At 17.8% G+C, this 13,114-nt stretch overlaps 4 protein-coding genes across 4 annotated transcripts; 2 read left to right on the top strand and 2 right to left on the bottom strand.

Annotated features, from left to right (window-relative positions):
* Positions 1-147: 147 nt before the first annotated feature.
* PRELSG_1117100 (conserved Plasmodium protein, unknown function) lies at positions 148-5,368 on the bottom strand (the record flags this gene model as incomplete). Its single annotated transcript, XM_028677437.1, has 2 exons — positions 148-5,023; positions 5,250-5,368. 2 exons carry the CDS (start codon positions 5,366-5,368, stop codon positions 148-150), a joined length of 4,995 nt encoding a protein of 1,664 aa, XP_028533827.1.
* A 661-nt stretch (positions 5,369-6,029) lies between these two features.
* PRELSG_1117000 (Ran-binding protein, putative) lies at positions 6,030-9,257 on the top strand (the record flags this gene model as incomplete). The annotated part of the gene is made up of 1 exon (XM_028677436.1): positions 6,030-9,257. One exon carries the CDS (start codon positions 6,030-6,032, stop codon positions 9,255-9,257), a length of 3,228 nt encoding a protein of 1,075 aa, XP_028533826.1.
* A 743-nt stretch (positions 9,258-10,000) lies between these two features.
* On the top strand, positions 10,001-10,969 carry TFB4 (RNA polymerase II transcription factor B subunit 4, putative; the record flags this gene model as incomplete). Its single annotated transcript, XM_028677435.1, has 1 exon — positions 10,001-10,969. The coding sequence occupies one exon, from the start codon at positions 10,001-10,003 to the stop codon at positions 10,967-10,969; it is 969 nt and encodes a 322-aa protein (XP_028533825.1).
* An 832-nt stretch (positions 10,970-11,801) lies between these two features.
* On the bottom strand, positions 11,802-12,824 carry ERD2 (ER lumen protein retaining receptor, putative; the record flags this gene model as incomplete). The annotated part of the gene is made up of 3 exons (XM_028677434.1): positions 11,802-12,148; positions 12,393-12,565; positions 12,685-12,824. The coding sequence occupies 3 exons, from the start codon at positions 12,822-12,824 to the stop codon at positions 11,802-11,804; spliced, it is 660 nt and encodes a 219-aa protein (XP_028533824.1).
* Between the last annotated feature and the right edge of the window lie 290 nt (positions 12,825-13,114).

The raw sequence follows: 13,114 nt of genomic DNA, 5'->3' as shown, positions 1-13,114 counted from the left end.
ATTTAAAAATTTTACCAAAAAAAAAATTTTTCATAAATGATTTGGACCATATTTTTTACACAGTATATTAAGTTAAAAACGCAAAAAAAAAAAAAAAACATATAATAAAATAATATTTGTATTTTTTTTTTTTTTAACTTAACAATTTTAATTATCATAACTAGACAAAAACAAAGATTCAACAAAATCAAAAAGAACTTTATGTATCCATATGAAGGGTTTTAAACCTGATAAGAACAAACCTTCATTTCCTCTTTTGTATAATAAATATATAATATTGTTATTTTTTGAAATTTTAATAATATCTAAATGACTGAAATTAAAATTTTTTGAGTCAGAACAAAAAATGAAGACAGCAGGAAAATTTAAATATTCTATATTTTTAGAGATAAACATATTAGAAGAATTCTGTAACAAAAAAAAAAAAGCTTTTAATAGTTTGTAATCTTTAAAATCAAGAAAATTGGGTATGATAGATGTATCACATATATGCCTAATGTTCCAACAACAATCTTTTTTTTTATTAAGTGCATGAACTTTCTTAACAAATTGATAAAATTTTTGATTTTCACAAAAATTAAAGTAACTATCTTCACAAAAATATGTACATATATATATTAATATTAAGTAATTATATATATTATATATAAATGATAAATTAAAAAGAAAATAATCTTGAATACTTAAATGTAATTTGCTTTCTTCAAAATATACATTCCATCTTTCATATAATTTTTCAATGTTAAAATGAATTTTTATTTTGTTTTCAAAATTATCCTCATATAATATATTTTTGAGATTTCTTATATTGATATCATTATAGTTACTGTTATCGTTACAGGTCATATTACTATTATTTAAATTATCTTCTAGTGTATTACTCTTGCTATGAATAATATTTAAATTTGTTTCGTTATTTTTATCGGAAAATATTTTTCTCTTTTCTTTCTTTTTAGTTTTTATTGAATATTCATCATTTAGAGATAAATTATATATTTTATCACTTTTTCTTCTGTATTTTATTCTATTTATTTTATCATTTATATCAGTTAAACAATAATTATCATAAAAAATAGAATGATTTTTATAAATATTATCATTAGTAGCATACTCATGGTTTTCCTCTGTACTATTACATCTACTAACAATATTTTTATAACAATAATTACACATATTGGTATATTCATTTTTAATATTAATATTATTATTACAGTTGTTAACATTATAACTAAAATTTTTACTACATTTGTTATAAATTTGATTATAATCCTTGCTTTTATTGTTATAACAACTAAGAGTATAATTAGAATCATTTTTATTATAATTTTCTGAATTCTTGTAACATTTATGTATATTAAGAACATCACCCTCTAATTTTATATTATTTGAATTATTAAGAATACAATTGTTTTCATTATAAATCATATTATTTAAATGAATGTCTTTATTATGTGATACACAGTAACGATCTTTTAAATATCTTAATTTCTTTTCACAAGTACTACAACTTTTATTAATATCACATAAAATATTATATTTCGTAGTATTTTGATTATTAATTTTATTAATTGACTTACCATCATAATTAAAGAATAAAGATATTTTTAGAAATTTAGTTAATTCGTTTGTGCAAGAAAAAAAATATCTTTGTTTTATTATAGTTGAAAATGAATTAAAAAATATATTTAAAGAATAAAAAATTTTATGAATTATTAAGAATTTTTTTTTTTTTTTTTCAATAAAATCATCAGGATAATTAAATATATCAAACATATTATTATATGAGAAGTTAATTAAAATACATAGTTCTTTTGTATGTTTTTTTCTATAATCGTCAAAATGAGAATCCATTAAGGTGCTATTATTTTCTTCAGAACCTTTTCCATTTTTGTTTTTGTTAAAAGAATTAATCATCATTTTATCTCTTTCAATATTTTTCTTGTCTTGTATTATTTTGCTTTCTGAATTATTAAAATTTTGTTTAAATTTATTTTTTATTTTAAAAAAACTATATCGAAATTTTTGTGAAAAGCCTGATGCATCTTTTACTATATCATCCTTCATTTTTAGTTCTTTACTTTCAAATTTTTTTAAAACATTTAATTTTATTTTTTTATTTTTCAAATATTCAATAAAATTGTCATTTGATTTTATTTTATTTTCTTCTATGTTATCTTTAAAATTTTCAGCTGAAATTTTTTCACAAATATTTTCATTCTTTTTAATAATTGGTGTAAAATTAGTTAAGTTTAAATTAGTATATTTATTATTAGAATAATCTTTATTTGTATTTGAAGCTAACTTTTTTGTTGTTATTTTTGTTTTATTCAAATTGGATAATTTAGATTCGTTCTTCTTAATTTTATTTTTATATTCCTCATTATTTTTTTCTAATATAATTTCTTTACTCCTATTAAAAATATTATTAAATTTTGATAAACTTAAAAAGGATTCAATTTCTTCTCTTTTCAATTTTTCTTTATTATTTTTTCTTCTTTTCTTTTCGTGCTTTTCTTTATTTTTTTCTGTACCATTTTTTTTTTCTTTTCCTCTTTTTTTTTTTTCATTTATATCTTTTCTTTCCTCATCCCCTAAGTATTCTTCATCACCATCTTCATTTTCTTCATTATCATTATTATCTTCTTCATAATCATTGTCATAAACAACATAATCTTCTTCTTCATACGCTTTTTCTTCTCCGTCGTCTTTTTTTCTTCCATTAATTTCTTCTTCGTAATCTTCATCTTCATCATCTTCTTCTTCTTCTTCTTCTTCTTCTTCTTCTTCTCCCACTTCTACCTTATTCTTAATTTGTTCATTCACTACTTCATTAATTATTCGTACTTCGTCATAGCTTGCATTTGAATCTTCTGAATTTTTCTCATCCAATTTATCTTTTTTTCCTTCTTTATCATATATATTACATAATATCTTTTTTTCTTTCTTTTTTATATCACATAATACTGTTTCAACATTACTTTTTTTCAGTTCTTTATATTTTTCTCTTTCCTTATTTTCTTTTACTTTTTTTTTATCCTTGAAAAATAAATTCATTATGTTATTCTTATTCTGCATATTAATATCATCCTTTTCTTCTTCACTTTTATTTGATTGAAATGTTTTTGAATTATTTTTTTTTTCATTTACATTGTCACATAAATCCGTTTTTATATCATTATTATCTTTATGTTTCTGCAAATGATATTTATATACATTAGCATTATTTAAATTAAATTGATTATTTATATTTTCATCCATCCCTGTTTTTTTTTTTTTTTTATAAATTTTTTCTAAAAAATAATTTAATAAAACATTAGTACCATCATTAAAACTTAAAAAAACAAAATTATAATTTTTAAAAATTGTTCTAAAGTGATTCATTGCTATATTTAAATCATTATAGTTATCACTAAAAAACGAAAAAGGAGACGAAAATAACGGAATATTTGTTTCTTCTGTGTAAAACCTTTCATTGTTATATTTTCCATTAAAAACATCATTTTTGTAACTATTATTGCTAATATTTTCATAATTATAAATATTATTATCATCACAAAATTTATTATTAAAATTTATTTTTTCTTTTTCATTATAACTAGCATATGAAGAAGAGCATCCTACTTGCTCATATCTATTGTTTTCAGAAGTAAAACTGCTTTTTAAATTATTCATATATGATGAATCTTCCGATTTTTTTATATCCATACTACTATCTCTATTACGCATATTAAAGTAATTTTCGTTTGCATGAATATTAAAATTATTTGATATATTAAAAATATTAGTATTTTTTGTTCTAAATATAAATGGAATTGATAATCCAAAATTAACATTTATATGTATATGGACACAAATATAGCCCAATAATTTTGCTATAATTGTAAGAGAATCAATTTTTATATCTTTTGTTAAGAAATAATATAAGGGTATTTTGTTAGACATATCCTTTATATTTATGTAGTTATAAAATACTTCAGGTACTATAACAATAATTCCTTTTATATTTTTATATTTCAGTTGATTAAGATATATATTTAATTTATCTTTAATAATATTTTCTTTGGTTTTTTTTACATTATTACTGTTTTGAACTTTTTCTTTCTCATTTAATTTTTCATTTAATTCTTTCTCTTTTATTATTATATTTTCTTTCATTTCTTCATTTGTTACTATATTACTTTTTAATTTTATTTCTTTTTCTAATTCGGTCGTAGTAATTGTTCCATTTTTTAGTTTTTCATCTTTTTCTTGTTCTTTTTTTGCATTATTTCTCTTAATTTCTTTTTTTGATTCTTTATTTATTATGGTGATATTTTTCTGTTTGTTATTTTCTTTTTCTTCCTTAGAAGTTTTCTCTTTTTCTTTTATATCATGTACTTTTTTCTTTTCATTTCTATCATTTAATTTTTTTAATAGACCATTTTTAAGAATGCATGAAAATTGAAGATACTGAATCAAAACGGTATCTTGTAAATATAAATAATGAACATTAGCATTATCAACTTTTTCTATATTTAAAATACGTTTCCATTTTTTATCTATTAATATTAAATTGATTTTTTTTTGCTTGTTAATATTAACTAAATCATATAAATCTATTTTATCAGAATTGTTTAATTTATTACAATTCTTAACATTCTTTTTTTTTATTGTAGCATTAGGCAAATAATAGTCAATAATTATGGTACCAAAGCTGTTATTATTTAAAACTTCTCTTGTATTAATATAAGAATTAAAATTGATATTTTCATATATATTTGTATATTCTACAATAAAAAAAAATATATTTAATAATTTAATATACAAAAATTTTTTTATCTTTTCAATAATTCTAATTAAAAAATTACTAACATCACTCCTATTACTATTATATGTACTCTTTTCTAATTTTTCAAAAATTAAATTGCTTAAATAATTTTTTTTTTTTTCTAAATAAAAATAATATAAGTGAACAAACATATGTTGAAAGAAAGGATGCATTAAATATATTGTACTTCTATAAGCTTTTTCTATATTATTGCATCTATTAAAAAAATAATAAAAATATATATATATATATATATATATATATATATATATATATATATATATATAAATTTGTTAAATATTCCCACATATTTATTTTATTAAAAAAAAAAAAAAAAAAGACAAAATATTTTTAGTATTATTAATATTAGTATATTACATATATATTGACAATCAATAATAAATAATAAATAGAATTTTAATAGATATTAATTTTGTTTTACTTTTTAAGAATTTTTAAAGATTTATTCCCTATATAAAAAACTAATCCTTTAGAGCAGAAATTATAATCAAATAAGAAATATATAAATAGTATTGTTAAAATTATAATAAAAAAATCCATTTTATCTTTTGACAATTTAAAAATTTAAATAAAAAAAAAAAGTATTTAATCTTCATTTCTTAGAATTAAATTTTCCAGTATATTTTTTTATTTTTATTTAAATTTATTTCATAAATACACAATCATTAAAAAACAAAACAAAACAAAACAAATATATATAAATCAAAAAAAAAAAAAAAAAAAAGATAAATATATAATGAAAAAGTTAAATACACGCTATTCATAAAAATTAAAAATTTTAATTTAAAAAAAATAAAAATTTAAAAAATTTTCATATGATCTTTATTATTATTTTTTTTTTTTTTCATTTTTTATTTTTGATTTTTCATTTTTCGATTCTTTTTTTTTATATTTCCGTTCTGTATTAGTTCTATTTTAAGAATTTTTTTTTTATGTATCTTTATTTTTTATTAATAATGGAAGATTTTAATATTTATAAATAATTCTATCATTTCTTCTTAATTTTATGTAGGTGTTAATATATTTTATTTAAAACATATTTAATATAATCTTTTTAATTTTTTAGTTTTTTCTTTTTTTTTATCTTTAATATATATTTAATAAAAAAAAAAAATTAATATAAAAATACGAAATAAAAAAGCTATGAATATTTAAAAAACATTAAAATATTATTAGTAAAGATTTTTGATTATGAATGAAAATGCCATATAAAAATAAATATTATAGAGATAATTGTGAAGAAAATAAAAATAGCAATGAAAAAAATAATCTAATATATAATAGAGACGTTTGCGAAAAAATAAGAGAAAAAGAAAAAGAAGAAAAAGATTTTTATGAAAAAAATAAAAATATACAAAAATATAATTTTGATAAAAAGGAGAAAATGGAAAATTCTAAATCAAAGTCACCTAACAATTTAAGTAAAAAAGATTATAAAAATAACGATAAAAAATATTTTGAAAAAAATAAAGATAGAAATTATAAACAAGAAAATAGAGATAAGAGTGATAATAGACTTGAGCAAAGATATGGTAATAAATATAACGATAATTATAATAATAAATATAACGATAATTATAATAATAAATATAACGATAAATATGATAATAAATATAACGATAAATATGATAATAAATATAACGATAAATATGATAATAAATATAACAAAAAATATGATGATAAATATAATAAAAAGCATGATGATAAATATGATAAAAAGTCTGATAGTAAATACGATGATGAATACAATATAAAAAGGATTAAGAGAAAATATGAAGAAAGAAGGAATAGTAATAGAAGTATTGAAAAAACTTATAGTAAAAATAACTCTGAATACTATAATAAATATAAAGATAGAGATTTTGAAAGAGAAAGAAAAATAAATAGGAGTAATAATAATAATAGTTCATACAATAAAAATGAAAATAGAAGAAATGAAAGCAAATCAGTTTCTAAAAATAAAGAGGAATATAGAAGATCACGTAATGATGATGAAATAGAAGAATATTCTTCATATTCTGACGATAAATATCATAAATATAGTAGAAAGAAGAAAAGATTCAATGACTATGAAGAAAATGATTCACATATAAATGATAATATGAAAAAGATACAAAATACAAATAATATTTTAGAAAAGAAAACTAATATTGAATTATCTAGATTTATTTTTATATATAAAATACCTGATGATATAACAGAAGAAGAAATTGATGAAATTATTAGAAATATAGCAATAAATAATGCATTTTCATTACCTCTCAATATATATATAAATAAATTATCATATTTTTCTATAAAAGATGATTTATTCATAAAAGAAAATTTAGAATTTTTAAAAAATAATTCATATTTTAACAATATACAACAGAATATACTAAGAGGAAAATTAGAAAATAAAATAAGCGATGACAAATGTTGTATAATTGAATTTCCATCTAACGAAGCTTGTGGAAAATTATTTTCTCTTTTTGAAGAAAATAATTGTATTGAAATAAAAAGAAATATTTGTCATATATTTCCAATATTTAAACTAAAAAAAAAAAATAAAAATAATGAAGAAAAAGTACCTATAAAAAAATTTAATGATTGGTTTTGCTCTTTTTGTAATTTTTTAAATTTTTCCCGAAGAACGGTATGCTATTTTTGCAAAGCCGCAAAAACTAGTGATTCAAAAATAGTAGAAAATGAATCTAAGAACATAAATAATTTTTTAAAAAATAATATAAATAGTTCAGATAATTCATATTTAAAAAACAATTTTAATTTAAACAATGATCAAAAAGTGTTCAATAATTTTGCAGTTGATTCTTTCAATACTCATCATGGATATACAAATAATGTAAATAATTTAAATAGTAATTATGAGGATATTATGAATGATAAGCTGAATTTTATTAAAAATAATAACATATTAAATGCAAAGACTGATATTTCTTTAAATGATAATTATAACAGTGATTATAATTTTTATTCATTTAATCTATTTCATTTCTTTGAAAATAATATAGAAAATTTTGAAACAACAAAAGAAGTATTGCTTGATGAAGAAAAAACAAACATGTTAATTTTAAAAGATATAGATGGTAGTATACCTAATAAAGATATTATAAAATTTTTGAATAATATATTTGAAAAACGTAATGTTGATTATTTTTATTTATTTAATGATATAAAAGGTTCGAACAAAAGAAAAGGATTTTGCTTTATTGAGTTTAATAATCAAAATGTAGCAGAAAAAATGATGAAAGAACTTGAAGGAAATTATTATATAAATTTTCAAAATAATTATTTAAAGTTGGATTATGTAAATCAAAAAGAAAAACAATGCTTTTTTAATTGTATAAATTTAGCTAAATTAAATATAAATAAGTCATCTGCTATTGTTCTTAAAAATTATATACCATATTTTAATTTTTTTGTTAATTATTTTGAAGCAATTGCAAATATGAATCTACTTCATTATACTTTCTTTTTAGTGTGGACATCTCAAATAATTATTTTAAAAAAAGGAAAGCCTGAGTTAACAGAATTTTTCTTTGATTATAATAGCCAGTATTATTATCACCCAATTTATCAAATATATTTTGATAATAATACAAAATTTTATATGTCTTTATCAAAAGGATATTACATATGGAATATGAAAGCAGAGTGTTTAGTAAGAATATATTTAGATAATGAAGAAGGAAATCATAAAAATGAGAGTACTAATGAGTCATTATTATTGTCTAATACATTGAAAAATAATATAGATGAAAACATATGTAATAATAACAATGATAACAATAATGAAAATAATAAAACGAAAAATACAAATGAAAATGTAACTAGCACTAAAATTTCTACTTTTGTAGAAGAAGTCAGAAAAATAGCTCTAGCATCAAAAAAGACAATTGAGCAGATGAATATTAACGAGAGTAGTTGCAATAATTTAGAAAAAAAAAATAAAGAAATTATAAAAAAGCATTTTTCTACTGATTCAGCGGATGAAAATGATTTTTCAGATAAAGAAGAACTTCAGAAAAAAAGTAATAATAAAAATTTAGATAATAAAAATAATATAAGCAATAAATCTAATAAGGAATATAATAATGATCTCCCAAATAATGCCAATTCAAGTGCTCAAACTAAAGAGATTTTTAAGGAATGTATCGTTAATAGCAACCTAAAACATCCTAATAACAAAGTATTAGGTAACTCAACTCAATTCAATAATAATAAAAATGTTAATGAATTTAATAATTCAAATACTAGTGCAGAAAAAAGTGTTATAAATCAACGATGTAGTACTGATAATTTAGATAGCATATGCTTTATATGCTTGAGAAAATTTTTAAATAAAGAACTTCTCCAAAAGCATATAGATATGTCATCATTACACAAAAAAAATTTACAAAGTGTTTTAGGTTTTGTAGCTATTACATAATTAATATCTCTAATTTTTTTTTTCTTTTTTTTAATTTTTTTATTTGTATAATTTTTTTTTTGCGCAAACAAAACAAATTTTTTTTTATGAAATGACATATTTATAAAAAAGAATTTTCAAAAATAAAAGGAAAAAAAATTATGGAAATTATAATATATATCTATAATAGTACAAATTATATTAAACTATAATATTTTTATTTATTCATATATCCGTCAAATTATAAAATTTTGTTAAATATATAATACTAAAAAAGATAATTTATTTCAAAAAATATTACATTCACATTTGTTCACATTTTCCATTCAAATAAAAGTATTCTTTATTATTTAAAAAGAAAATAATAATTTCACCTCTTTCATTTTTTTTTCTTTTTTTTAAAAGAATTTATATATGGAATAATTTTTAATTTTAAAAAATAAATCTTATTTTTATTTTTAATTTAAAAGGGTATTAAGATATTTTTTGTTTATTATTATTTAAAACAAAAATTACATGTATATATATATTTTAAATGTAAATTCATAATTTTTTAATTTAAAAATATTCATTATATTTTATCTCTTCTAATTCTATTTATGAATTTTTTCTTTTTTTTTTTTTTTTTATAATTTAATAAAAACAGTATATTTATATGTGGCAAATATTTTGGTATAATAAAAAAATTGCATTATAAAATTATAATATATATATATATATATTACGTAAAATGAATACTGATTTAAAAATATACAAAGTAAAAAATGCAGAAAAATGAGGAAGTTTGCTCAAAAACAGATAATTTAAAAGATGAAAAAGAAGTTAAAAACCATTTAATTTTAGTTATAGATGTTAACTTATTAATATGGTGTGAAGGATTAAAAATAAAGTTTGATAAAAATCAAGTAAAAACTTTAAAATTATCCGATTTTTTTAAATCAATTTTTCAATTTATAAGATTCTATTGTTTCATGAGTAATTCAGAAAGGATATGTATAATTGCTACATGTTCTAATAATTGTAAAATCATATATGAAAATTATATATCTTATGCTAAAAATAATTTAACAGAAAATGATTATTGTAGTGATACTTATGATAATTTAATTAATTTTATTAATGAAAATAAAAGTGATAAATTAAGTGAAAGTACCTTATCATCAGCCTTAATCATTGCATTATGTTATAATAATAGAATTTGTAATTTATATGAAAATATTAATACTAGAATATTTTTATTAGATATATCCAAAAGCCACTTTTATACCAATCAATATACACAATTAATGAACATAGCTTATAATGCTAAAAGAAATAATGTAATAATTGATGTCTTTTCACTTAATCATAAAACGAAAATACTTGAACAAATATGTAATATTACCAATGGTTTATATATAGATAATAGCATATTTTTAAATGTTAATTGCAATGATAAAATTGAAGATATATTGACACAAATTATTATTTTTTGGTTTTTACCCTCAAATAATTCGAGAAAATACTTTTCTAATACATACTTAAATGAAGATACCAATATAGCTGTTTGCTCCTGTCACAACAAGCAAATAGATATAGCTTATATTTGTTCTTGTTGTTTAGCTATTTACTGCTCGGAAAAGGATTCTCAAACTAATAAAGATAGAATTTGTTGTTCTATTTGTAAAACAAGATTTACTAAATCATTATTAAGAAATAAAATTGTTTCCGATCTAGATTTTACTTTTATTTAATATTTTTATAAATTCATTATGAAAATTAACTTATTTTATCTATTCAATTTATTTATAAATGTATATTTATATAATATTTTCTTTTATATAATACAAGACATTTTAATATATATATAACTCCATTTTATATATATTGTGCATAATATAGAAATTGTCAATTGGACATATCCAAAATCTACCTATAATATCATCAGAAACTGATTTACAATCAACATTTAAAATTTTTAATTCTTTCCTTTTTTTATTCTTTTGTTAAAAAAAATAAAACAAAAAAATATTCATAATTATTTGTATATTATAAATTTTTGTTAACAATATACTAATTTTTTGAATTTTTTTAAAAATAGAAATAAAATGAAAATGTAATTATATAAAAATTCTATAAAAAAAAAAATTATATTTATACTTAAATTATATAAGAATATATATATATATATATAACTAAAAAAATTACCCATATGAAATTTTAGCATATAATTCGAAAAAATTATGTATATAAATATATATTTTTTTTTAAAAAATCATAAAAATAAAAAAAAATAGAAACAGGAATTATATATGGGATAAGAAACGAAGAATTTTTTGTCAAATTAATTTTTATTTTATTATTATTAGTCACACTTTTTTTAGGATATTTAATATATAATTTTTTATAAGTATGGTATGTATTATCTAAAAAAAATTAACTTATGAAATGAAAATTATTTTAAAATTATTTTTGAGCATACTGTTTCATTTATTTAATGTTATTATAATTACCACTGCTTTACATATATATATATAACAATTTCCATTACTAAGAACATGTTCCTAAATATTTTTATTATGGTTTCTAAACTTCTCCATTAAAGGGTAACACTAATTTTTTTCCATACCACTTAGCAAGAGCAAAGTAATAAAAGAAATCAATATATAATAATGTTTGAATGAGACCACCTATCCATCCTACAACGTTTATATAAGGTTTTTCATCAAAAAAATATCTATATATCCAATTTAAAATATAAAAAGTCCTATATAATCCCATTGTAATAACATAATGAGACGTTATATTTTCTACTTCTCTTTGTTTTTCTAATAAAACCAACTGAGGTAATATTGCTACACTTTCTAACCATATAGAAAATGTCCATAATATATTATAAAGATTATATGTTTTACATGTTAATAAACTTAGAACTAAAAAAAAAAATTAAATTAAAAAATAAAATAAATATCAAATAAATAAATAAATATATATATATGTATTCCAAATAACAAATTCTTAATAATTAGAATTTTCTAAAAAAAAATATTATCTAATAGAATACTATAATTTCTCTAATAATTTTTATATAATATCTATATTTTATAATTAATATTTTTATTTTATTTTGTATTTCTCATTTCATTTTATATTCTATATAAATAAGTATACCTATACAGGGTGGAATTAAATACTTTTCACTTTTAAAATTATCAACTTTTCTATTGTATGTTTGGGAAATAGGAAGCTTAAATCTTATTAAATATATTGTATATGCTATAGTTAATATAAATGTTATCTTCATAATAGTATTGTATAAGCTCACAAAAACGAAAAAAAGATCAATATATCTGTAGAAGAGAAAAAAAAGATATATATTATAGCAAATTATTACATATATATATATATATATATATATATATATATATATATATATATATATATATATAATTTTTTTTTTTCTGTTTACCTGCATAAAAAAACTATTAAATACAATTCTTGCATACGACAAGAAATCCCTATACAATTTTTTGACTTTTTTAATTTTATAATAAGTATGTACATACTTACTAAATGTAATATATCACCTATTAATCTAAAAGCATTCATTTTGACAATATTTTATATAAAAAAAAAAGAAACAATTTATTTTATTATTATTATTGTTATTCTTATTATCTCTATTTTTTATAAAGATTGTTTTTATCTGAAATTAAGAAAATTTTTTATTTCTTTTTTTAATTATAAAAAGAGATGGTAAAACATATAAACAAAAGAGAAATCATAAAAAAAAAAATGTTACACTAAAATAATAATTCTATATTTACAGAACAATATTTATAAAATAATTTTTTTTCTTAAACAACATATTTTTTTTTTTTTTAACAAATGCAATTCCT

Source organism: Plasmodium relictum (genome assembly GCF_900005765.1).
Source record: "Plasmodium relictum strain SGS1 genome assembly, chromosome: 11".
Classification (NCBI taxonomy): domain Eukaryota; phylum Apicomplexa; class Aconoidasida; order Haemosporida; family Plasmodiidae; genus Plasmodium; species Plasmodium relictum.
Note: the sequence above shows the minus strand (reverse complement) of the source record. Positions and strands in the feature narration are given on the sequence as shown.